Source organism: Palaemon carinicauda, chromosome 28 (assembly GCF_036898095.1).
Source record: "Palaemon carinicauda isolate YSFRI2023 chromosome 28, ASM3689809v2, whole genome shotgun sequence".
Classification (NCBI taxonomy): domain Eukaryota; kingdom Metazoa; phylum Arthropoda; class Malacostraca; order Decapoda; family Palaemonidae; genus Palaemon; species Palaemon carinicauda.
The window spans coordinates 58,899,618-58,927,557 of NC_090752.1; the positions used below are offsets into that span (position 1 = coordinate 58,899,618).

At 45.3% G+C, this 27,940-nt stretch overlaps 1 protein-coding gene across 3 annotated transcripts in view; it reads left to right on the top strand.

Moving 5' to 3' along the window:
* The window catches only part of LOC137621621 (centromere protein L-like), a 117,547-nt gene that overhangs the window by 33,331 nt on the left and 56,276 nt on the right, over window positions 1–27,940 (top strand). For all 3 annotated transcript variants that reach the window (XM_068352069.1, XM_068352067.1, XM_068352068.1), the window contains exons 5-6: window positions 18,724–18,830; window positions 21,227–21,464. In XM_068352069.1, the coding sequence (XP_068208170.1) occupies window positions 18,724–18,830; window positions 21,227–21,464 (345 nt within the window). The remainder of the gene's footprint in view (window positions 1–18,723; window positions 18,831–21,226; window positions 21,465–27,940) is intronic.

The window sequence follows — 27,940 nt, forward strand, 5'->3', positions numbered from 1 at the left end:
ACCTGCACATGCTGCTCGCGATCGCTCACCTTCGCATGCTGCTCGCCATCGCGCGATCGCTTACCTGCGCATGCTGCTCGCCATCGCGTCGGCATGCCACAAACGCGCCATCGCCATTCTGCGCGTTAGCGCTCACCAGCTCACCACCGATCGCCTGTTGATCCATATCGCCAGCGGTCTTCCTCGCCCACGCGGCAGCGCGTTTCCTCGCCATCGCGCTAACCCTTGCGTTCGCCGCCTCGGACTCGCGCTCATTCACCTGCCCACCCTCGCGACCGCTCGCCTGCGCGCGCGCGTGACCGTTCGCCTGCGCGCCCGCGCGACCTCTCGCCTGCGCGACCGCTTGCCTATGCGCCCGCGCGATCATTCGCCTGCGCGCCCACACGCCCAGGTGCCTGCACGTCTACGCTCATGCGCGTCCGCGTCCATGCTCTCCAATGTTCGCCCGCGCGCGAACCAACGGTTTTCCATCGCGCGGACGGACGGTGTTCCGTCGCGCGAACCGATGGGGTTCCGTTGCGAGGACCGACGGTGTTCCGTCGCGCGAACCGACGGTGTTCCGTCGCGCGAACCGACGGTGTTCCGTCGCGCGAACCGACGGTGTTCCGTCGCGCGAACCGACGGTGTTCCGTCGCACGCCGTCGCGCGAACCGACGGTGTTCCGTCGCGCGAACCGACGGTGTTCCATCGCTCGAACCTACAGTGTTTCTTCGCACAAACGTCGGCTTATTTCTTGCAGTATCCATTGCTCGTCTATGGGTTATCGCTCGCTGACCACCAGCTCTCGCCCTTCCTACCACGCTCGCCCTCCTTCTGCGCTCCTTCGCTCACCTTCGTTTGCGTTCCTGCGTTACCGCGCATGGGCGCTTCCACGTTCGCCCACGTGCAAATCTTTGAATTACCATCGCGCGAGCTCCAGGGCGATTGCGACCACGATTCCCAATGGGGTTTTCGCAGCATGGCCAGCCTGGCGAGTTCTTCTGGAGCGTATTTCCAGAACACGGCCTCACCCTGTAAACGCAGAGCATGGCACTTGCAAGAATAGGAGAAACTTCAGGGAGATCTGAGCAACACTCCTCTTTCCAGAACCTGGGTTAGCCCTTCCCCGTCATTCCCTGGAAGGATTTTTGGCGGGGGGGCTTTCCGTTCGAAGATTTCTCCATCGGACAAGGGGTGACTGCTTACCCCTTCCTCTGGGGGCTTACCAGGTCCTTTCCCTCCTCGGTTACGGCCCGAGGTTTGGTTCAAGGAAGCTACAGGAAAATTATGGGTACTTTCCTCCTCTCGAGCTCAGGCACCTTGGCCTTTCGTCGTTAAGTATCTAACTTGCGGACAAGCTCGATGTTGTACCATCTGGACGCGCTGACTGAGGGCTTCCTTCGGGTGTCTCATCTGTGGAGGTCGACGACCTCAGACACCCTTCCATCCTTGAGAAGAGTTTGTTTGTGCCCAAGGACAGAGACTTAGACAGCGGCTGTGCGGAGGAAATCGTCTTCCGTTTTCACTCCTCCAAGGCGCTTTCTTCCAGACTCTGCAGGGCTCCAGCGCCCTTTTCTTTCAACCACGTCGGCCTAAGTTATCGGCTACGACAACTGGGACAAGGTGTCCAATTGCAGTTTCCTCCTGTCAGGAACAGATGGCACGGGAGGCTCCCCCGGGGGGGCATAGTCCTAAAAGGAGCGGCAGAGTTCACGAACTCTAGGATTGCAGGTTTTTCGCTGGGAGGATGCTTAAGGTTACTCATCCGAATGACAGCTTCCCGATGCCCATTCCCGCACAATCTCTGTGATCAGCCAAGGATATCGCGCCTGCCGTCTCTGTCAGCGAATTCAGTGTCTCTGAACCTCTATGCCATAGCGTCAGCAAGAGTTGCCCGGTTGGGCAGAATGATCCATACCCTAGGTCGAAGGTCTTCCATAGGATCATCGACGGCTTCACCCCCGGCCTCTTCAGTCGATCCTTTCTTGTAAGGAAGGATCTGAGAGGGGAGTTCCGTAGTCGACCTCTCAGCCCTGATCAAGTTTGTCGAACAAACTTCGGCCAGCGTAGAACAGCAGAATCGATCAGACTGGTAACGAGGCGACAGGACTTCCTTGTGTTCCGAGTATTGAGTCAATACTGTCGCGTCCCCCATACCCTGACGAGGTGGTATTGGGAACGTCCTAACCCAGAGTTCCTTCTGGAACCCCAGGTCAACTGCCTAGGACGGGTCACACTTCTTCCTTCACACACAAGCTTACGTAGGCCACATGGTTCCTTGCGGAGCAAGGAACTTGTGAGGTGCAGGGACTCCTTTTCTCGAGTGCTACTCACTCGGATTCTGAGTCCCCGGGTAAAGCCAAAGCCAGTATGGCTGGGGACTTTCCACCCTACCTAAGGGGTAAGTCACCCTCTGTAAATAGCGTGGTTTGTATTTCGGTTACGGAACAAATGACAAATTCGAAGATAATTTGTATTTTTCCCAACCATACAAACCTTAGCTATTTACACATATTTGCCCGCCAGCCCTGTCCCCCAAGACAAGTCCTACCTCTAAGTGAAAGTGAGCATTCATCTGTGTGTGGGGGGGGGAGGGGTAGCTAGACTACCACTCCCCTACCCCCCCGCTAACTAGCGCGGGGGTAATACACCCTCGTTAAATTCTAATGGCTCGCCATTTCAGCTGTGCTAAAAGGTAAATCCTCTGTAAATAGCTAAGGTTTGTATGGTTAGGAAAAATACAAATTATCTTCGAATTTGTCATTTTTGGGAACCCTTAAGAATTAAGGGTTGATTACATGTACAGTAGGGTCCCGAATTATGCGAGAATTTGGTCGATTAATGACCTCGTGTAAATGGAAAATCGCGAATTTCGAAACACACAACTAACAGAAATAATTCCATTGCGGACATGGCAACCAGCAATTTGCCTATTCAAATGTGTTTACTACCCATTTCAAATACTTCCTTTGTACTATACTGTATTTCTTTATAATATCAAATTGTTTTTGTAAATAAATAAAACATTTAATATACTTTAAAGTTCTAATAACTTGAAAAATGGTTAAAATTACAACCAGGATAGGTGTAAACACCATATATTTCCCGTTATAACACAACCCAAAATACAGACAAATTTTAATGTTTGTCATATCTATTGTATAATACAACTGGTGAATAGCAAAACCATCACTCTATAGACTAGCTTGTTGTATGATTGAAAATCCAGAATTATCAAAATAAAGGCGATTTTATATCATGCGTTTCCTAAACACGCTAAAAAGCACAATAAAAAACGACAACCAATGTTTTGTTTACGTTTATCTTTGATCACAACGAAGAAACAGACGCATTTATACATCTGTGTTTTTGAATTGACAGCAATTTTACCAAGTATAGATTATATGTTGAATTTGTTATTACCAATGTTCTAATTATTTTTTATTAGAACTTTCAAATAAATGAAATGAATGCCATTTATGAAATGTTTTTCTTTATGATGCCGCCTGAAACGGAAACCTTCCATTTGTTTACGCTCCATCTTCGATCATAATAAACAAACGAATGCATTAAACACACATGATCTAAGTCATAACTAATGATATTACAAACATTTAGTAAACATTATGTTATTACAAATATTTTACTTACCGTATCCATATAAATTCCTAAATTCGTAGCAAAGCTGGAATTTTTTTTTTTCCTTATGCGTTTAATCCACAATAGCAAACTGCCGCTAATGACAGAGTGATAACTTACGAAAATTCTAAACTGTTACGAAAGATAATTGTCCTTTCCATATCCAAAATACTTTTCCTAACTTCAGTTATAAGTCAACTTGTACCCACCTCAATTATGGATCCATATGCAAAAAAGGTAAAAGAAGAAATTACTAGGCCTATTTTTAAAGTCACCGAACAATTAGGTTACCGCTATAACGTTCGATGAGAGAGAGAGAGAGAGAGAGAGAGAGAGAGAGAGAGAGAGAGAGAGAGAGAGAGAGAGAGAGAGAGAGAGAGGGATGGTTTTAAAGTACTAAACAATAAATATGATAGGTTATAACACATTGGTGTTTATGTAATATTAACTGTATAGATGGTTTGAATAAGTTAAGAAATGGTGTAAACAATTCTTTGTTATTGTATTCGCGCAGAAGCTAGACATCAGCTGATGTGATCACAGCCAAAAGTAAAACAAAAATAAGTTAGCAATACTCGATTTTTAAAACACACCCGAAATTTAACAACATAAGTATATGTTTTATTATAGCGCAATTGACATTTAAAGAGTAAAAATTTTCTGGAATAGAATGGTGTTTCCTAAAAAATAGTGGTTTGCGGACGAAATCGGTTACCGTATTTTAAGCTATGATGGAAATGGATGTATACACGGTATAATTTTTTCGTTTTGTATTTAATTGACACTTCAAGAAAGTATTGTATAACGAGAGAGAGAGAGAGAGAGAGAGAGAGAGAGAGAGAGAGAGAGAGAGAGAGAGAGAGAGAGAGAGAGAGAGAGAATCAGCTGTTGTAATTGAATGTCGTGTTTTTGTTTCGTGTACCCCCTGAAGCGAGGAATTGATCGCCACAACTAACAATATTCATGTTAATTTCATTCTTAAACTCAAGTTGCCATATGTGAACTATGGTTTTATTTCTTACGGAGAGAGAGAGAGAGAGAGAGATTTCTGCCATCAAATCTCTCTCTCTCTCTCTCTCTCTCTCTCTCTCTCTCTCTCTCTCTCTAGATTTTATTTTACCGTCTACTCTACAAAACCAATGTTTGCAAATCAAATGTATACTGTTTAAAATATGACAAAATATTGACGACTCGTTACCGAAGTTTAGGCTATTCACTGCCGATAAACGAACCCAGTCTACTCGTGAAAACCTTGAACGCCCAGAGGGAAAAATAAGGCTTTTAAATATACTGTACTAAACAAAAATAATGCTTTAATATACCATCATTAACACTACCATTACAATTATCGTAAGGTTGGAGAAAGATAAAGATTACCGAGAACGTAACCACATTTCTGTTTACATTTTGTCAGCTGGACTCGCACAGTTAACAGTTGATTTCATTGTTGATGTGGAATTTTATCCTTAAATAGGCTATTCATTATGAAATTATGTTAATGAAATGTAATGTTAATATTGTTTTGTAACATTTATTATAAATCACCGTATTTAGGGCTACCAATATACTTAAAAAGACAATAGATTTGATACATTTTGTAGTGCTTGACTCGCGAACTTTGAACAGCCTCGCCGATACAGAAAATTTATTTTTGAAAAATAGCGATCGCGGAAAAGGGGAATCGTGTAATTCGAACACGCTTAATTCGGGACCCTACTGTATTTATATGTTATTCCTATATCTGTTCATTTTAATCATATAACATATAGCTTTCCTGGTGGTTGTATTTAACTACCGGGTAAGTATTTATAACATTTAATTTTACCGGTGGTTATATGTGACTACCAGGTGAGTGTATTCAACATTTATTTTAAACACAAGACTTACTCGGTGGTTGTATTTATTTAACCACCGGGTAAGTAAGTTTGAAGGTTTATTTTATTATGAAAATATCATTGTACATGAAAATATCAGCTTAATATTTTATAAAAAATATTTTGTTACAATTTATATAGCAAGAACTAGAGACGATATTGCATTCTCATTCAAGCCCTTGGCAGAGAGTAAGATCTCTCACATCGGGCAGGACTAATTATGGTCTTTTTTGTAAGAGTTTAAAAGTGCAAGTTTCAGTGCTATATTAGTGCAATGAATTTATTCAGCACAGTGGACGTCGTTATCCTAGCCTTAGACCTCTTCCAAGCTCCCCAACCCCTGGGAGAAGGAATGTCGATCGGCAAAAGGAAACGAGAGGTGTTAGCTCCCGAGCAGCGTCCTCTCGAGCGTCCCTGTTGACGTTCCCAGAACGCTCCCCTTTGCCATGGGAAAGTCAAAGAGCGTTGGACATCAAGCTACTAACACTGCTGTTAGAGTCTTGCTTTGCATCTCATTTGCTGATAATAGCAATACTATAAGTCATAGATATTCGTTGATAATAGCAATGCTTACGAACCAAAATAGACACGGTTTTTGTCCCAGAGCGCCAGTCGGCCATGAGAACCCTCTGATCGGAAGTCATTAAACCGAACGCGCCGAGCGGCGTAATGAAGATCATTTTGCTTTAATGCTCGGCGCTACGTCTTACAGGACGTTAGGCGCCTCGTCTTTCAGGACGATCGGCGCTACGTCTTACAGGAAGCTAGGCACCTCGTCTTTCAGGACGATCGGCGCCTCTTCTTTCAGGATGCTCGGCGCCTCGTCTTTCAGGACGTTCGCCGCCTCGTCTTTCAGGACGCTCGCCGCCTCGTCTTTCAGGACGCTCGCTGCCTCGTCTTTCAGGACGTTCGCCGCCTCGTCTTTCAGGACGCTCGCTGCCTCGTCTTTCAGGACGCTCGCCGCCTCGTCTTTCAGGACGCTCGCTGCCTCTTCTTTCAGGACGTTCGCCGCCTCGTCTTTCAGGACGCTCGCTGCCTCGTCTTTCAGGACGCTCGCCGCCTCGTCTTTCAGGACGCTCGCTGCCTCGTCTTTCAGGACGTTAGCCGCCTCGTCTTTCAGGACGCTCGCTGCCTCGTCTTTCAGGACGCTCGCCGCCTCGTCTTTCAGGACGCTCGCTGCCTCTTCTTTCAGGACGTTCGCCGCCTGCTCGCTGCCTCGTCTTTCAGGACATTCGCCGCCTCGTCTTTCAGGACGCTCGCCGCCTCGTCTTTCAGGACGTTCGCCGCCTCGTCTTTCAGGACGCTCGCCGCCTCGTCTTTCAGGACGCTCGGCGCCTTGTCTTACAAGATCTTTGTCAGAGGAAGACATTGGTGATCACTTTTCTCCTGTTGAATTATTTGAGATTATCAGAAGGAGAAGATCCTAATTCCTTTCGTCCTTCAGTTGATTAAGAAACTCATGAAAGTTTTTAATGATGAGTTTCCAATTTATTTTGTGCCTGTTGCTCCACTGAATTTACACGTGGTCATCAATGGAGCTTTAAGGATGATGGGAGACTGGATGGACCAAGGAAAGGCAGTTTTCTTTTTTCCTCTGATTAAACTGGCCTCTAGATTTTGTATCTGGTACGAGATTATTATTATTATTATTTCTAGCCAAGCTACAACCTTAGTTGGAAAAGCAAGATGCCATAAGCCCAAGGGCTCCAATGGGGAAAAAAATAGCCCAGTGAGGAAAGGAAATAAGGAGATGAATAAATGATGAGAATAAATTAACAATAAATCATTCTTAAAACAGTGACAACGTCAAAACAGATATGTCATATATAAACTATTAACAAAGTCAAAAACAGATATGTCATATAGGGTGGAGGTCTAGCCACGTTAAGGTCGAGGACCGTGTGGCAGTCACACAGAGACTTTTACAGCCCCCTGGGTGGATCACTGAGTCTCTCAAGGAATGCAGGTAAATGAGGCATATAAACCTATGAAGCCAGCTTCCTTATCAGGTATGCCAGGATAGTAAGGGTGGAGGTCTAGCCACGTTAAGGTTGAGGACCTTGTGGCAACCCCACAGAGATTTTTACAGCCCCCTGGGTGGATTGCTGAGTCTCTTAAGGAATACAGGCAATGAGGCAGGATAACTTTGAATCAGAAGTCAGAATTGAGGTACGCACCACCCCTTTTTTCTTTCTCTCTTCTCCCTCAAGAGTTGGTCAAAGACAGGTTTTGGTGTCTTAATCAGCAAGAAAGTCTCTGCATACTTTTTCTCTAAACTGCACGGACAACAGTAGGAGCCAGACTTAACTACTTCTGGCGAGCCTGGGAGAGGATAGGAGCAGACCTTTGGTCCGTGCTATTACTAAAGGATGGATGCGAAATCTTTTCCCTAGTGAAACCTCCTTTGTTAGTTTCTCCGATAAGACCGCTCTGCCAAACAGACTTTGCAACATCAAATGTCTCTCTTTTGGGAGAGGGAGGCTTTTGTCCGGTCCTGGATGTAACTGCTCTTAACGCCTTCGTTCAGAAGTCAAAGTTCTCTATGAACTATAAAAAGACTTATGTCAGCCTGGTCACAGGGCGAAGCAGAGTCTGACTGCTTTCGCCTTCAGGCAGTAGAGCCAGACTACACAACTTCTGGCAATCTTGGGAGAAGAGGGGAGCAGACCTTTGGTCAGTACATCTTCTGAAGGAGGATTACAATTTACTTTTATAGGGAAACTTCCTTTAGTTTTAACTCCAATAGATCTCTCTCCCAGATCTAGAGAGGAGTCTGAGAGGCAGGCTATGCAATCAAACTTTATCTGAGGTTTGTTTACAAGAAGGATAGGGGGAAAAATGTGTCAGTTTCGGGCCGTGTGTTTTTGGTCTCAGCTCCGCCCCTCTAATGTTCACGAAACTTTTGCTAAATGTAGCGGAATACTACACTCAAGAGACATCAGAGCCTCCCTGTATCTGGACGATTGGCTTCTCAGAGCTCATTCTTACGATCTTCATAAAGGATTTTTAGATAACGTTGAGCCTATCAGAAGAATTGGGTCTTCCTGTCAACAAGACGAGTCTCTTCTGACACCAGCACGCTCAGCGCCACGTCTTATACGACGTTTGGCGTCTTGCTCTGTTGACCTCTCGGCGCCACGTCTTACAGGATGCTCGGCGCCACACCTTCCAGGACGTTCGGCGCCACGTTTTACAGGACGTTCGGCGCCTCGTCTTTCAGGACGATCGACGTCGAAGATCTAGCATGAGGCATGATATTGAACATGAGAACCTCGGACTTCATGATGACACTAGTCGAATCGAATGTCGAGATCAAGGACGCCTTAGTTCCGATCTCTTTGATCACGAATGTTTTTATCGAGCGTCTAGCCTTAGAACAACGCGGCGACATAGGCGGTGATCTGGGTTCCCTTGACGCCAGTAGTCAGGACCTTAAAGAGATGTATCCTGATAAACACAACGTCACTACTTCCGTTAGATCTTCTGACACCATCACAAAAGATACTTTATTTAAGGATGGTGATTCAGAGTCAAGTTTTTTCGGGCTTTTACGTCTCCTCTTAGAACGGAGCAAGCCGTCTTGAAACTGCAATCTTTTCTAAAGATACGGAAGTGTTCTGCGAGGAAGTTGATGAGTATGTTGGGAAACCTCTCCTCTTGGGAGGGTTGTTTTTCCCTAGGAAGGCTGAATCTTTCTTTGTGACCATTGATATGTCACTGTTGTTTTCCTGGACCAGGGTTCGTTTCCCGGCCAGTCAGAAGCTAGAAGCTATTGTCCTTGTGTGATTTTTCTTCGTCCTCTCCAGTTCAACCTCAACTCAAGAGGATGGTTAACAGAGTTACTGGAATGGATGATGGACGCTCCTAGAAGCCTTCCTTTAGAGTAGATTTTCTCAGACATCCTCTCTTGGAAAGGTACCTTTCAAGTCTCCTAGCTCTTCATCTAGCTACCTTCAGTCTATCGAAAGCTTACAGGAGCTAGAGATTTTTTGAAGGTGGCAGCTAGGGCTTTTACAAGGCAATAAGGACTTCTACCATCAGGATTTATCAATCCAAGTGGGAGGTTTTAGAGAATGGTGCAGAGTTTACTCTGTTTTCTCTTCCAGTTTCTTTACAGCTCAGATTGCTGACTTCCTGTTGTACCTTTGAAGGAAGCTCATTTGTTCATCCTCTTCCATCAAGGGATAACAGGAGTCTGTTAGCGACTGTAATAAAGCACAGTATCTTTGACTTTTCGAATGATAAAGTCCTACGAGTACTTCTCAATCGTTTGAAACATCGAAACAACCAGGATTCTCTAGCTTCGATTCTGGATATTGTCCTGAAGTTCCTTATGAGTGACAGGCTTGAGCTCTTGCATTCTTCTTCATTTAAGGACCTCACGATGTAAACTCTATTTTTTGTGTTAGTCTTGTGACAGCTAAAAGAGTTAGTGAATTAATGCGTTTAGTTAAACGTTGGCTTTCGAGATAACGAAGCTATCTGCTCATTGCAGTTAGGCTTCCTCGCCAAGAATGACCGCTCTTCTCAACCTTTGCCCAAGGCTTTTGAGTTTCTGAATCTTTCGGAGGTGGTTGGCGAGGAGTTGGAGAGAGTCCTGTGTCCAGTAAGAGCCCTGAAGTTCTATCTGGGCAGAATGTAAGAGTTGCAAGGCAAGTCGAAAGCTCTTTGGTGCTCGAGCAAGAAGCTCTCGTTTTCAGAAGTCAAGAATGTCCTTTCAGTCTTCATCAGACTCTTATAAGAGAGGCTCATACGCATTACAGTGAGACTGGCCTCAAGTTTTTAAAGCTCAAGACGCATGAAGTTAGTGCTGTAACAACTACAGTGGCCTTCAAGTAGAATAGATTGTGGCAGAGCATTTTGGACACAACCTTTTGGAGGAGTAAATCTGTGTTCACTCCACACTATTTGAAACGTGTCCAGACTCTTTATGAGGACTGCTATTCTCTGGGACCATTCGTAATAGCGAGGGCAGTAGTGGGGGAAGGATCCACCACTACGTTCCCATAATCCTAATACCTTTTTCTTCTCTTGGAACTTTTTTTCATGGTTGTTTGTTGAGATTGCGACAGTCTCCAACAATTATTGATTTCAGTCAGGTGGTCAATTAGTTCCTTGAGAGCGCCCGGAACAAGCGTATTGGAAGAGGTCCTGTCACATAGAGGATTTTAGACCGGTTTGACAGCTCCTAGAGGTCTTCAGCCCCCTGGGTGGATCACTGAATCTCATAAGGAAAGCGGACATAATGAAAGAATTCATTGAAGTCAGCTTCCTTATCAGGTACGAACCCTTAAGTTTATTTATTAACTCTTAGGTAAAAAATCCCTACAATATTGGTTGTCTCTAACCCTCCACCAAAGGTGTTAATCAGCTATATATATAACTACCAGGTAAGTCTTGTGTTTAAAAATTTTATTTTAATTATAAAATAAATTTTTGAACATACTTACCTGGTACTGTAGTTATATATAATTAAATTCCCACCCTCCGCCCCTCTAGAGACTAGAGGCATAGAAAATATGAGGGAACAGGGGATGGTTCCGAGGTACCTCGCTAGGGTGCGCAAGTGGTACACCTGGCTATCCAATCGGCGATTGGCGCGAGTTTTGAATTTTCTGTCGTGACGTCAGAGACGTAAGCTATATATATATATAACTACCAGGTAAATATGTTCAAAAATCTATTTTATAATGAAAATAAAATTTTTCCATTCTCTCAACATGGCCAAACCACCTCAACACATTCATATCCACTCTAGCTGCTAACTTATTTCTTACACCCGTTCTCACCCTCACTACTTCGTTCCTAACCCTATCTACTCAAGATACACCATCCATACTCCTTAGACACTTCATCTCAAACACATTCAATTTCTGTCTCTCCGCCACTTTCATTCCCCCCAACTCCGATCCATACATCACAGTTGGTACAATCACCTTCTCATACAGAACTCTCTTTGCATGCATGCCCAACCCTCTATTTTTTACTACTCCTTTAACTGCCCCCAACACTTTGCATCCTTCATTCACACTGACGTACATCTGCTTCCACTCCACCATTTACTGCAACAACAGACCCCAAAAAACTGATCCACCTCCTCAAGTAACTCTCCATTCAACATGCCATTCAACCTCGCACCACCTTCCCTTCTCGTACATCTCATAACCTTACTCTTACCCACATTAACTCTCAATTTCCGTCTCGCACACCCTTCCAAATTCTGTCACTAATCGGCCAAGCTTCTCTTGCACATCTGCAACCAGTACAGTATCATCCGCAAACAACAACTGATTTACCTCCCATTCATGGTCATTCTCGTCTACCAGTTTCAATCCTCGTCCAAGCACTCGAGCATTCACCTCTCTCACCACTCCATCAACATACAAGTTAAACAACCACGGCGACATCACACATCCCTGTCTCAGCCCCACTCTCACCGGAAACCAATCACTCACTTCATTTCCTATCCTAACACATGCTTTACTACCTTTGTAGAAACTTTTCACTGCTTGCAACAACCTTCCACCAACTCCATATAACCTCATCACATTTCACATTGCTTCCCTATCAACTCTATCATACGCTTTCTCCAGATCCTTAAACGCAACATACACCTCCTTACCTTTTGCTAGATATTTCTCGCATATCTGCCCAACTCTAGAAATCTGATTCATACAACCCCTACCTCTTCTAAAACCACCCTGTACTTCTAAGATTGCATTCTTTGTTTAATCCTTAATCCTATTAATCAGTACTCTACCATACACTTTTCCAACTATTATTATTATTATTATTATTATTAGCTAAACTACAACCCTAGTTGGAAAAGCAAGATGCTATAAGCCCAAGGGATCCACAGGGAAAAATAGCCATGTGAGGAAAGGAAATAAGTAAACAATTTGAGAAATAATGAACAAAATAAAATATTTTAAAACAGTAACATCAAAACAGATATTTCATATATAAACTATAAAAAGACTTATGTCAGCCTGTTCAACATAAAAAAATTTGCTGCAAGTTTGAACTTTTGAAGTTGTACCAATTCAACTAGAATACTGTGTACTATTGAGCCTCATTGTGGAAAAGGCCTGACTATTAGAATTAACTGCATATCTAGTATTATGAACAAGATAGAACTGTCCGGGAAGATCTAAATTTAAAGGACGATCAGAATTATGAAAAATCTTATGCAACATGCATAACAAACTTATTGAATGACGGTGCCAGAGAATAATATCTAGATCAGGAATAAGAAATTTAATAGACCGTAAGATGAGAATCAGCTGCTGAAGACCAGACAGGAAAACAATACTCAAAACAAGGTAGAATGAAAGAATTAAAACACTTAAGAATAGATTGATTACCAGAAATCCTAAGACTTTCTCAGCAAACCAATTTTTTTGTGCAATCTAAGAAGACACAGACCTAACGTGCTTTTCAAAAGTAAATTTGCTGTCGAGAATCACACCTAGAATTTTAAAAGTCATACAGAGTTAAAGAATTATTATCAATGCTGAGATCTGGATCATACTTTGAGTTTTGTTAGGATTCAACTTCATTCTCCATAATTTGCACCATGCACTAATTTTAGCTAGATCTCTATTAAGGGATTCAACAACCCCAGATCTACATTCAAGATATGGAATTGATGCAAAGAGTGTAGCATCATCTGCATATGCAATAAGTTTGCTTTCTAGGCCAAACCACATGTCATGTTCATAAAGTATGAAAGTAATGGGCCAAGAATACTACCCTGAGGAACACTAGATATCACATTCCTATACTCACTTTGGTGCCCATCAACAACAACTCTTTGTGATCTATTGCTTAAAAATTCAGTAATGCTAAGAAAAGACCCACCCACTCCCAACTGTTTTGAGTTTGAAAACAAGGGCCTCATGACTTACACAGTCAAAGACACACTAAAATCAAGGTCAATCATATGAACTTCCATACCACAATCAAGGGATTTCTGTACAGCATTGGCGATTGTAAGAAGGGCATCACATGCTCCAAGGCCTTTACGAAAACCAAATTGCAAAGTAGGGAACAGATGATTACCTTCTGCAAATCTATTAAGACGTTCTGCCAAAAGACGTTCAAAGACTTTAGATATGGGAGTTATGGAAATTGGGCAGTAATCAGTTGGGCTTGAGCTACCACAAACATATTTACATAGTGGAGTAACATTACCAATTCTCCAACAAGGGCTAAAAACTCCTCTTGCTAACTTGGAGCTAGGAAATCTGCAGTGTTTATAAAAAACAAAGGAAAATTAGCACCAAGGGCATAAAGGTCCATCAAGAGAACTTTAATTTAACGAGATCAAAAAGCTAAATTAGTTAGTTTAGCTTCAGGAAAACAGGAATGAGGAAGTTCGAGTTTCTCATTACTCTGTTTACTGTCAAACACATCAGCCATGGTTTAAGTAAAGGAGGAACACACTAATCAGACTAAGGACACGCTAGCTTTGCTCAATACACTACACAAGTCTCAGCATCTGAAAATTCCCTTAAGGCTAGTAGATCCTCAAAGCTACCGCCCTTGGCCCTTTCGCGCCAGAGAAGATTTAATATGCACTGGTGCCTTTCAGAGCTCACTCCCTATTGATGCTGATTTTGCTAACCTGGCACCATTAGTACTAGTTGATAAACTATCCTAATTTCCTTCCATTTTTTCAGGTTCCGAAATGGCAAACATGGAGGTAGTAGGTTTGTCTGCAATCCAAGGCTGCTTGTGGCTTAACCACTGGTCTGGAGCAGTATCCTGCTATGCGATCACAGAGAACTTAAAAGGAGAACAGGTCCATATGCAATTTGAGCAATTATTACGATCAAGGGCTAAATCCATAGAATTCGTTTTACACCAGAACGTTTACCTGTAGGGTAACTGTATCTTGAAGAGGTGCGATGCAGTCTTAGCCAAATGCTTTAGACAACTGTCACCCAGGGACATGTTAGCCCTTAGAAACTCAGAGTTAGGGAGTTGTCCTCTGTTCTCTCCCTCGGATGTAACTGCAGCTAAAAAGTAGAGAGGTATGGACAAGCCCCTATGATGAGGAGTATAGCGGCACCAAGGTTGCCTACCCCTCAGCAGTAGTTAAGGAACTCACCTTTTAAGCCAGTGCCTCAGCAAAGACGACTTCTGCCTCCAACAGATTCACAACAGCCTGGAGGCAACCTCACAGACCCACCTTTTGTTGGAGAGGACATCCCTCTGGATATGCTGACATGAATAGGAGGTGGAAAAGGAATGGGAGGAGTCTAGACCATTTCTCCTTGTTGGAGAAACTCATCCCTTTTGGGAGAATGCATCTTACACTCGTAGTGGTCGCAAAGGCTCCCGCTTGGAAGGGCATGTCCCCCCGCCAACCACCAGTGGGGGGATGCCTACAAAGCTTTTGGCTTAGGTGGCAGGACTTCGGAGTTGATCCTTGGATGATATAAGTCCTTTGTTCAGGATATCGCATCCCTTTCATAGCCTATCCGCCACCTCTGACGAGGACTGACGATCCAACAATTCCATACGAAAGGCTTGGTAAAGGACCTCCTCTTTTTTGAGGAAGTGTCGAAATTTTTAGCCAAAGGAGCCATGTAGGAAGTCTTAAACGACTCACCAGGCTTCCTCAGTAATCTATTTTTGGTAGAGAAGCTGACGGGAGGTTGGAGACATATCATAGACCGCCCTCATTTGAATCTGTTTGTACTGCAAACAAAATTCAAAATGGAGACTCCGACCACTATTCTTCAGGCTATCAGGAAGAACGATTTCCTTCTGACCATAAACCTGAAAGAGGCCTACTTTCAGGACCCAATTCATCCTTCCTCAAGAATTTTCAGTTCAGGCTGCTATGCTCTGGCCTGACTACAGCCCCTCAGGTTTTCATCAAAGTCTTTGCTCTTGTCTCAGCCTGGGCTCATGCTGTAGGCATCAGGTTTTTGAGGGACCTGAACGACTGGCTCCTCTTGGCGGAGTCCTGAGCTCTAATGTTGAGGCACCGGGATCTACTTCTAAGTCTTTGCAAGGAGTTAGGGATCCAACTGAACCTGGAGAAGTCCAGCCTCATCCCTCAACAGTCCATCAGGTACCTAGGCATGGACATAGATTCGGTTCAAGCCAGAGCTTTTTCATCTGCTGACAGGATCCTGAGATTCAGAGAAATAGAAGTGACCTTTCCGAAAGGGAAGCTTCTTCCTACATGCTCTTGGCAAAAGCTTCTATGCCATCTCTCCTCATTGGAGAAACTCGTCCACTGTAGAAGAATGCATCTTCGCTCGTTGCAGTGGGCTCTGAAGAGCCGGTGGTCGTAGACATCAGATCATCCTGCAACCCTGCTGTCAGTACCACAGGAGGTTGTGATGAACCTCCATTGGTGGCTGAGAGAGGAAAACCTATTAGTGGAAATCCCCCTTCAAGCTCCTCCCCCACAATTCCTTATGTTCTCAGATGCTTCTCGCCAAGGGTGGGGCGCTCACCTAGGAAGGAAGCAAATCTTGGGCCTATGGTCAGAAGAGGACAAAGCTTTTCACATCAGTTTCCTGGAGCTGAAAGCAGCATAACTAGCATTACTCCACTTCTCAGAGATTGAAAGTTCACTCCGTGGTGCTGACTTATATCTCGAAACAAGGAGGTGCAGCCTCTCTCCTGCTATACCAACTATCAATAGAGATAATCAATTGGACACATACCCAGGCAATCTCCCTTTTGGCAAGGTTTATCCCCGGAAGAGGAACGTCATTACTGTCCATCAGACCCGTCCAGGGACAACAGTAGGTTTAGAATGGTCTTTGCTTCCTCTAGCGGTAAAGAGACTTGACTTTGTGGGGTTCCCCATCTCTGGGCATGTTCACCACTCACCTGAATCACAAACTCCCAGTGTATTGCTCTCCTGTCCCTGACCAAGCTGCAGTGATGTAAGATGCTTTTCAGCACCCATGGGACAGACTGGACTTTTACACTTTTCCACCGTTCTGTCTGATTCATCAGACACAGAACAGAGTCCAAACATCCTTGGGAGTCAGAGTAACGCTAGTAGCTCCAAAGTGGCCAGCAGCGGCGTGGTATTCGGACCTGTAGCTCCTTAGTGGTGAATCAGTGGTATTCAGACCTGTGGGAAACTTGGAACTTTCAGAATGGCCAAATCTGTTATGACAACCACACATAAGAAAGTTCCACGATGCAGTACATTGCCTGTCACTTCACGGCAGAAGCTATCTAGCATCTCCGTAAGAAAGGCTTTTTGAGACCAACTGCGAAACAACTTTCCGGATATTTCCGAAAGTCGTCTACAGCAGTCTACCAGGCTAAGTGGAAAATCTTCTGTGATTGGTATGATAGAGGGAACATTGCTCCAGTCAAGACCTTGAGCGAGGTTTTCAAACAAAGAGCTTGACCTCTCCTCTTTGTGGGATTTCTCAGCTCTCATTAGGAGTTTCGAGCAATCTTGTCCTCCTCGAGAACTCAAACCCCTTACCTGGGATGTGACGAAGGTTTTCAGGGCCTTAAGAAAAGCCCCTTCCGAACCCTGCATAAAGCCTTAGACAGGGACCTTACCTTAAAGATTGTCTTTCTCCTTTTCTAAGCTTCAACCAAGAGAGTAAGAGAATTACATGGTCTATCTTATCTTACATCATATTCCAGAGGGTGGAAAGAACTATCATTGTCTTTTGTACACGATTTTATGGCCAAAACCCAGAATCCGGTTGAAAATTATATCAGATTCAACTCTTTCATGATCTTATCTCTCAAAGAGGTAACTGATGATCCGGATGACGTGTTACTGAAAAGAACGGAGTATCTTAGGCCTAAAATCTCCAGTTTGTTCATGAGCACTGGTTGCTCTAAGAAGAAAGTATCCAGAAACACAATCTCATTTTTGTTGAGAGAAACAATCACGAGAGCTTATAAATCCTGAGGGGAAGCGTCACCAGAGGTCTCGCTCGAGCACATTATACCTGTGAGTTTGCCGCAACCCTAGCATTCCACAGAAACTACTCTGTAGCACAAGTCTTCAAAGCTGGTGTGTGGAAGAGACAAACCACTTTTACGGACCAGTATCTTAAAGATTATACGCACAGGTTTTTAGACGCTTCTTTAGGCCCTGTTGTTGTACAACAAATAATCTAATTGTACACTCTTACGGGACATGTAACTGTTTTATCAAAGGCATTAATTATTCTCTGTATTATAAGGGTATGTATTGGGTATCAAGGCAGATGCTTATCAAGGTTGGACTTGAAGCCTTCACATTAAATTCACCCTAATGCGAGTAAGAATGCCCTATTTTTCAATATTATAGATGATATATTTGAAATATTCTTTGTTCTTTGTGTAACACTTGATGTTCATATAACTTCACCCTTGGCAAAGAATTATATCCTCTGGGGTAGAGCGTATGGCTTTCCCTCTATACAATCCAGCTGCACAGTTCAATTATAATCCACTTTTGATCTCTTGCTATTATTTAACCCTTTAACCCCCAGGCTATTTGGAAATTTCCAACCCTTAACCCCCAGGGGGTTATTTTTTTCCCAGCACATTTTGCAGTATATTTTTTTAAAATTGCTCTAACAGCCTTAATTTTTGTCATAGAGAGGTCAGGTTGGTCTCATTCTCTTGAAAAATGCCTGAATTTTTTCAAAAAATTATCAAAAATATGAAAAAAAAAATTTTTATAGCATTTTTTTGCAAGGACGTACCGGTACGTCCATGGGGGTAAAGGGATGGCTATTGTGAAACGTACCAGTACGTCCTTTGGCGGTAAAAGGGTTAATAGTAATCATATCTATTAGAGAGGAAGGGCATACCTCTTAACGGAGACTTCCTCCCTCCTAAGGAAGACTCCCATATAAATGACTCAGAAGTTTGTATCCGTGTAAGAATAAACTACAAATTTTAAGAATAATTTGTATTTTTTCCTTACTATACAAACCTGAGTTATTGATCAAAGATCCCCCTAAACTGCCCCACAATTCTTTGACCAGGAGAAAGTGTAGAGCATCTTCAGCAGTCGCCCTGCGCTGCATGGGCAGTAGTTGCTTAGCAGCTATAATAATGATGCAATCGAACCCATTTTCTTTGATTATCTGGTCGTAGAGAAAACGAGACTGGAAGTAACCCGTGTAAATGACTCGGGTTTGTATTGCTAGGAAAGATACAAATTGCTTTTTAGATTTGTAATATTTTATCAAACATAGTTTGTTTTTAATACATTCATGTTTTTCTTTTTCAGTAATCACGAGTAAAGTCCACAAGGTGTGTTATTTGAGTACGATGTCAAATTTTAAATACGAAGATAAACTCTTGAAGAAGAAGTATGAAAACCATCTAAAGAATAAGGTGAGCTTTGATTCTAAATTTTGGCATATAAACATTCATCCTTTAAATAGTAGATTGTTTCAGCGTGAGCTGGAATTGGTCGTTAACTCCTTCGCTTTGATGACGTTGGTATACGTCAAAGCATGCAGGTAATACACGCCGTGTCGTTGGTAAACTTCATCTTCATTATTATTATTATCATTACTATTATTATTACTATTATTTTTATAAGCTACGAAAGAGTATAGCAAATGGTTGTATTTCACGCAAGCTCACACTCGGGAAATTTCACTAAAAAAAATCTCCTCTCCCTAATAATAGCCCCTCCTCCGCCTGTCTTCAGCCAACCAACAAAGTCTTTGGGATTTTAGCCATTATATCTAAATATGTAAGAGCTATTTTGGTCTTTTTATGTTACCATGAAATAATCACACCACTTTCTTGCCAATGGCAACATTCCCTTTCTTAGGCATTGTACTTAACCACCCCAGACACCCCCAATTGGGAGATGTGTCATCTTACCACCAACCAAAATACTTGCGATACTAGTCCTTATTCATGATTATATAAGGTCTATTTTAGTGTATTCACTTCTAATCTCATCACCAACCAAAAATTCTTGCAATTCTAGTCCTTATTCATGATTATATAAGGTCTATTTTACTGTTTTTTTTATGTTGTCACATCGTTCAAATCACAGAGAAAGTCTTCCCACCCTCAATTATGAGTCCCACCCACGAGACAAAAACTTACCAGTACATTAATGTAAAATGTTGACAAGACAAGATTTATCTTTTTTACTTCTTTTATTCCTTTTTCTCAACTATCATTTCTACAGAGAAGCTTGGACGATTAGTGACAGAATATAGAAGAGTGTGAGAAAAGGAAGTTGAGAGTTAATGTGGGTAAGAGTAAGGTTATGAGATGTACGAGAAGGGAAGGTGGTGCAAGGTTGAATGTCATGTTGAATGGAGAGTTACTTGAGGAGGTGGATCAGTTTAAGTACTTGGGGTCTGTTGTTGCAGCAAATGGTGGAGTGGAAGCAGATATACGTCAGAGAGTGAATGAAGGTTGCAAAGTGTTGGGGGCAGTTAAGGGAGTAGTAAAAAATAGAGGGTTGGGCATGAATGTAAAGAGAGTTCTATATGAGAAAGTGATTGTACCCACTGTGATGTATGGATCGGAGTTGTGGGGAATGAAAGTGATGGAGAGACAGAAATTGAATGTGTTTGAGATGAAGTGTCTAAGGAGTATGGCTGGTGTATCTCGAGTAGATAGGGTTAGGAACGAAGTGGTGAGGGTAAGAACGGGTGTAGGAAATGAGCTAGCAGCTAGAGTGGATATGAATGTGTTGAGGTGGTTTGGCCATGTCGAGAGAATGGAAAATGGCTGTCTGCTAAAGAAGGTGATGAATGCAAGAGTTGATGGGAGAAATACGAGAGGAAGGCCAAGGTTTGGGTGGATGGATGGAGTAAAGGAAGCTCTGGGTGATAGGAGGATAGATGTGAGCGAGGCAAGAGAGCGTGCTAGAAATAGGAATGAATGGCGAGCGATTGTGACGCAGTTCCGGTAGGCCCTGCTGCTGCCTCCGATGCCTTAGATGACCGCGGAGGTAGCAGCAGTAGGGGATTCAGCATTATGAAGCTTCATCTGTGGTGGATAATGTGGGAGGGTGGGCTGTGACACCCTAGCAGTACCAGCTGAACTCGGTTGAGTCCCTTGTTAGGCTGGGAGGAACATAGAGAGTAGAGGTCCCCTTTTTGGTTTTGTTTCTTTGTTGATGTCGGCTATCCCCCAAAATTGGGGGAAGTGCCTTGGTATATGTATGTATGTATCATTTCTACAAAATAATATCATCTTCATGTTTTATATATTTCATGTTAGTATTGTTTCATTGTTTTCATGAGTAAAAGTTAGCCTATTGTGATTATTTCCATTTATTGCCATTCTATGCAGTATTTGTCATGTTCTTACATGCAGTCTTTTTCCAAGCTCGTGAAATACCCAAAACAGGAATGATCCAGTTCTTAGTGACAGTCACACGTAAGGTGGAATGACAAATGAACAAACAAACCTTATGTCCAATGAACCAGATCTCTCTCTCTCTCTCTCTCTCTCTCTCTCTCTCTCTCTCTCTCTCTCTCTCTCTCTGTATGTGTATACCATTGTTATGATTGTATTTTATTATCAGTATCTTAGAATTCTTTGTGTTTGCCATTTAAATGTGCTAACAGTAATGAAGTTATATTTTCTGTCATGAGAAGGTATGCATACCTAATATTTCTCATGAGAAAATCAATTTTGAAAATTATGCTATTCATATTTTACAAATGTATATTTTGTTTTTAAAGAATGGACTTTTTTCTTACACTTCTAGTACAGTTGATTGTGGCATTGATGAGAGACTCCTTTTGCAGGTATTAGAGGTATTTCCTTCTGCAATGTTAACAGTATCCCTTAGCACTACTTCCTGCTTGACACTCGATCCACAAACTGTGGATGCAGTCAGAATAGAAATTGAATCCTTAACTCTTGGAGAAACTACTGATGAAGATGTGACCGTAACTGTGTATGGAGCTTGGTTATTTCGAACTGATAAGACCCAAACTGAGCCCAGGCCTGGGTTAGAATGGTTCCCTGTTATGTTTTATACTGGTACGTATGGATTATTTTTTGCTCTTTATTATGATTTTTTATCATTTAATCAGTTTAATCAGACAGTAAACTCTTATGATGTGGTTAAAGATTCTATTTTTGACAAATGTATGTTTTATGGTTTTTTTGTATTAGATTACCATTTAAAAATTTAACAGTACATTAAATTGAAAATGTTGAAGACTGAAAAATGTGTTTTACAGTGCTGGGTGTTCGTTGTTGGTATAGAAATGAACAGTTGTATAAAACATGTTTAACTGTCAATATTGTTCTGACTTTCTTGCAGTATGAAATTTAGTTAAGGGGGTTATTGAATGAGACCAGCTCAAGGAATGGATAAAATTATTTTTAGTGGTTCTCTTGTTAAAAAGGCCACAATCTAACAGTGCGCTTAATTTGTTTTTAAAATCTTCCACAAAACCTGTAATTTATGGCATAAGATAAGTTTTAGACCAAGTAAAAGATCTGTGACAAGAATTATTCAACCCATTTGTGGGAGCTGTATCTTGATTTCTTATTCCTTCAGAATCAGGAATGGACCAGATTTCAACTTTATACTGATTTCATATGATTTCCAGGAATTTTTTTTAATTATCACTATCGATGTTAGTCACTTGAAATTACACATTTTAGGATCTAAACAGCCTTATGCTCATTTGCTACCATATTGAGAGTAGATTTTCTTCTTTTATGTTTGAAGAGACAGTGAAAGATGGAAATGGAAGGTTGTTAAAAGGAGAGGATGCAAGAAAAAGGTGGGCAGACTATTTTGAAAGTTTACTGAATGTTGAGGATAATAGGGAGGCAGATATAATTGCTGTTGCAGGTGTTGAGGTGCCGGTGATGGGAGATGTGAATGAGAGAGAGATTACAAGAGAGGAAGTGAGGAGAGCACTAGATGAAACGAAAGTAGGAAAAGCATCTAGTATGGATGGTGTGAGAGCTGAGATGTTGAAGGAAGGGGGTGTGACTGTACTTAAATGGTTGGTGAGATTTTTTTAATATGTGTTTTGTGTTGTCAATGGTACCAGTAGATTGGATTTGTGAGTTTATTGTACCACTATATAAGGGTAAGGGATATGTGCATGAGTGTTGTAATTCAAGGGGTATTAGTTTGTTGAGTGTAGTTGGAAAAGTGTATGGTAGAGTACTGATTAATAGGATTAAGGATAAAACAGAGAATGCAATCTTAGAAGTACAGGGTGGTTTTAGAAGAGGTATGAATCAGATTTTTACAGTTAGGCAGATATGCGAGAAATATTTAGCAAAAGGTAAGGAGGTGTAAAAACTGTCAAAACAAACTATGGTACTTAACATTGGTAAAGGTGAAGTAGCAGCATCAGTCATGATGAATTAATGACAAACACTTGAAAACACTGAGAGCACAAAAAAATACGACTATTTGGGCAAGTCCAAAACAGAAGGATGACCTAGAGGGCGCGCGTGGTAGGTGTCGATGGCGTGGTCCAACTGTGTTCTCTAGGGCCTATCACGGCCCTTCCCTTGGATGAAGGGATTATCTAAATGGAAGACAGCCTGTGAATAGTGGTTTTCACACGCCCCTGTTGTATACACGACACCCACAAGGTGATCGCGCGAGGGTAGTAACCTCTGCATTCCATGCTTTTATCTTTCTCTGGTATATTTGGAAGATTTATATTAGAAAAGTGTAAAGAAAGACTTCTTTCACCAGCCATCACAGGTCTCTTCCCAGAAATAGATTTTTCCTTCGTCAAAATCCCTTTTATGGATCTGGAGAAAGCGTTTGATAGAGTTGATAGGGAAGCAATGTGGAATGTGATGAAGTTATATGGAGTTGGTGGAAGGTTGTTGCAAGCAGTGAAAAGTTTCTACAAAGGTAGTAAAGCATTTGTTAGGATAGGAAATGAAGTGAGCGATTGGTCTCCGGTGACAGTGGAGCTGAGACAGGGATGTGTGATGTCACCGTGGTTGTCTAACTTGTATTTGTTCCGTAACCGAAATACAAACCACACTATTTACATTGGGTTTACCTTTCGGCGTAGCGGAAATGACGAGCCAATAGCTTTTAATGAGGGTTAACTACCCCCGCGCTAGTTAGCGGGGGTAGGGGAAGGGGTAGCTTGCTACCCCTCCCCCCCCCCCCCCCCACACACACCGGTGATTTGCTCCACTTCACTTTTGGCTCTGGCGATGAACAGACGTGTCTGTCCATCGTCCTCGGTGAAAGCCTTTTTTTGCTTTTTCTTCCAGTTTGTGTGTGTGCGTTTTGAAGTTGGCCTCACCCTTTATTGTTCACCATGCGCAAGTGCCCTGGTATTGCCGGTCGCCCTTGCGGTACTTTTATGTCTGCGGTGGACACAGATCCTCACACCCTTTGCCCGCAGTGTCGAGGCCGACGGTGTGACAAAGGGAACACGTGTAGTGAGTGCAGGGAGTGGTCTGCCTCCCAGTGGGAGAGGTTTGGCCGCCGGCGTAAGAAGGAGTCCAAGAGAGACCGTTCTCCTTCCGTGGTTGCCTTGAAGGAGGAAGGCTCTCGGGACTCCTTTCGCAGCTCAAACCTCCTCCGAAGCTCCCCCTCGTTTGGCTCCTAAGGAGAGACCGCCGAGTGGGAGCGCAGGCCCTAGTTCTGTTTCCCGACCTTGGATTGGGGGAGAGGGCGTCGCCTCCCATAGCGGGGCGGTTCCTCCTCCTCCTCCGGGGGAGATTGTTGCTAATGACTCCTTGTCTAATGATGAACTTTTTCAGATTTGGGGTTCCTTGGGGCTTAAGGGCCTGCCCTCCAGGGAAGCCCTGATTGACCTTGTCCAGTTAGGGGCCGCTGTTAAGCAGTCGCCGGTGATAGCAGAGGTAGATCCTCTGTCTATCGTCGACGTCGTGGTGGCAGAGGCTTCCGACAGGTCGGGTCAATCCTATGCAGGTACTGTTGTGGATGATGGTGCTGAAGGCTCTCCTCCCCCTTCCGTACATCCTTCAAAGGGGGAAGGGAGTCCCGCGGGCTCTTCTGCTGCCAAGCCTCCCTCTAGGGGGAGTGCTTTGACTGAGACTCCCCTTCGGAGGACTGATGGTCCTGACGATCTTCCTCGTGGCCGCCTTCGCCGTAAGGCTCACCGTCCGCTGCGCCGCAAGGGCCTCCCGTCTCCCTATAAGGGTGCTAAGAGACGCCTTTTTTAATCTTCGCCTCCTTCCTCCAAGGGGGACTCTCCTCGCCGTAAGCAGCCTGCAGCTCCAGCTTCCTTAGACCTCTCTGGGGATCGGTCTCCTACGCCTTCCAGACCTTCACCTTCTGGTGCAGATGTCCAGTAGCCTGACCTCGTCACCCGACGGGCAACGGTCTCTTCGGGGCAAAGGGATTCTTCCCTTGTGCGCCCTTCTGCAGTGTTAGCGCACAGGCGCTCCCCTGCTCGTCAGCGCTCTCCTGATCGTCAGCGTTCTCCTGTTCGCCAGCGCTCTCCTGATTATCGCCCCTCTTCTCGCCAGCGCTCTCCTGAGGACATTCTTCAGCCTGTTGTTCCTGTTGAGCGCCCAGTGCGCCAGCGTTCCCCTGCGCGCCCTTCTGCAGTGTTAGCGCACAGGCGCTCCCCTGCTTTTCAGCGCTCTCCTGATCGTCAGCGCTCTCCTGATCGTCAGCGCTCTCCTGTTCGTCAGCGCGCTTCTGATGATCATCGCCCCACTGCTTGCCAGCGCTCTCCTGAGGACTCCGAACATCCTGCTGTTCCTGTTGTGCGCCCTGCGCGCCATCGGTCTCCTGAGCGCTCTAGTTCTCCTGCCCGTCAAAGCGCACCTGCGCTTCCAGTTCCTGATACGCGCCCTGTGCGCCCACGTTCGCCCGCGCGACCTAGACCTTCGGTTCAGGTCTTGGCCAAGGACTCTTCTCCTCGCCCTCGCGATCCTGCTTCCGGTCTCCAGCGCGTACTTCCAAAATGCCTGTACGCCCACGCGCCTCCTGTTCCTGAGCCCGTTCGTGAGCGTTCGCCTCTGCGCCCCGCGCCGGCAGTTCCCTCACAGGATTCCACGCGTCGCCCTCTTGCTCGCCAGCGATCACAGACGCATCAACATTCGCCTGCTCGTCAGCGATCAACTGCACGTCAACGGTCCCCAGCGTGTCAGCAATCACCTGAACATCGGCGATCTCCAGACCGCCCGCGTGACCTATCGCCTGCGCGCAAGCGTTCTCCAACGCGCCGTCGCCCAGAGGATCTGGAGGGACATGGGTCGCCTTCTGTCAGCTTGCCCTCGCGCGGTCGTTCGCCTACGCGGTCTACGCGCTATCGCTCGCCAACGCGCCACCATGCGCTAGCGCGCCATCGCTCGCCTACGCGACAGCGTTCACCAGCGCGCCGCCGATCGCCTGCTCGCCATCGCTCTCCCACGCGCTACAGGTCTCCTGAACAACATCGTCAGCGGTCATGGGAGCGATCTCGTTTGCCCACGCGTCAACGCGCTCCCTCGCCGACGCGCCAGCGTGCTCGATCGCCAGCTCGCCCACGCGCTCGTTCGCCTGTGCACCCTCGCGCCCACTCGCCTGCGCGACCGCTCGCCTGCGCGCGATCGCCGTTCGCGTCAGGTTTCGCAGCCCGCGACAGCAGCAGGGACGCGTGTCGCCAGACCGCACTCAGGATCGCCTCCGCCGAAGCGCAGGACTCTTGTGCAGTATAGGGAAGACACATCAGAGAGGTCAGTACAACTTTCTTCCCCCCTTCCTTTTCAGGCAGGTCCAGTGGTGTCCACTCTGAAGGATCGCCCGATTCCCTTCCCTCCAGCGGGAATTTCGGACTCTGTGTCCGTGTCTCGGCAGACTTGGTTTGGTCCTCTGATGCGGGCGTTAGTGAAGGCTATGAAGCCGGCACTCGCCGATCAAGGACACAAGCCAACGGCTGCCTCGCCCCCGCTGAAGAGGAGAGGAGTGGACTTCGTGGTGTCTTCCCCCAGGGAGAAGTTGGTTCCTAAGAGGTCTGTCAGGAAGGCTCCATCCCCTTCGCAGGCGCTTTCTTCTTCTCCCGAGGACGAGGCTTTTCCATCCTCGGGTGAATCCAGTGAGGTGATAGTCTCCCCCTCGGCACCAAGGGGGGAGTCGTCTCCTCATGGAGGAGAATCGTCTCGTGCGGAGGGCGCTTTCCGAACCTCTTTGTTGGGGTCGTTTATCCCGCCCAGGAGGGAACCCAAGGACTCCAAGACAATCCCGAAGTCGTCTTCTAGGATTCGTCAGGAACCAGCTGCGCCCCGGGAGAACGTCCACGCATCTCCCCAGGAAGAGATTCCGGGGACGGGAGACTTAGCTGCCAGTCCGCAAGGAGGAGACCAGCTGGAGTCTGAGCATGCCTTCTGGCAGGTCCTGAGCCTGATGAGGCAACTCAACGGGTTCATGGACCCCGTGATCGCCCCCCGAGAAGGCAAGGACACGGTCCTGGACCAGGTGTTCGGTACTCAGAAGCCCCCTAAGACCAGTGTGGCTCTGCCCTGGTCTCAGGGGTTGAAGAGTGCCAGAGCCAGGGCCAATGCCCAACTCGCAACTCTTGCTTCCTCCAGTCGTTCCTCTGCCGGGAACAAACTCTTCCCATCTCCTCGTCTCCAGCAGAGGAGGTATTTTGAGATCTTGGGGGAGTCTAGTCTTGCTCTTCCTCTCCATCATTCCGTAGAAAAGCTTGCTAAGGGAGTTCCTCTTGAGAAGCTCTCCGCCCGGCAGGTGACGTTCTCGGCGTCGGAGATCCTGAGCCATGAGAAGGTCGCGAAGTGCGCCATGCAGGCCACTTCGTGGCTGGATATATGGCTAGGGTCTCTGGGCATCCTATTGCACTCCGAGGACTTGTCTAAGGAGACCAATAGGAAGGCCCTGGAGACCTTCCTACTCTCGGACACCCGCTCCATTGAGTTCCTGGCACACCAGGTTACCACCCTGTGGGCCAACTCGGTATTGAAGCGGCGTGATGCGGTGACCGAGAAGTTCCACCCGAAGGTCCCCGCCGTTGATGTCTGTAAGCTCAGACATGCTTCCCTCCTTGGGGAGAATTTGTTGGAGCCCCAGGATATGGAACGAACGGCTGAGAGATGGAGGAAGTCTAGCCAGGACTCCCTCCTCCATAGGGCCCTTACAGCTCGGCCCTATAAGCCTCCAGCTCCGCAGCAACAGCAGCAGCAGCCTCGCAAGACACCAAAGCAGGCACCGGCAGCTAAGAAAGTGGTGTCTAAGCCCCAGCCCTTTCCTGCCAAGGTCAAAAGGGGCGGTAAGTCCTCCAGGGGAGGCAAGACTCCTAGAGGGAGCGGCCGCGGCCGTAGACACTAGGAGTGGCAGTCCCCCCGCGTGTCCACCTGTGGGGGGATGCCTTTGATGTTGCGTGCACAGGTGGCAGCAACACGGGGCCGATGCTTGGACGATTTCTGTGATCGGCCAAGGCTATCGCGTCCCGTTCATAACATCTCAACCTCCCCTGACAGCGAATCCAGTGTCGTTGAGCTCCCATGCCATGGGATCGGTAAAGGGGCTAGCCCTTCGGGCA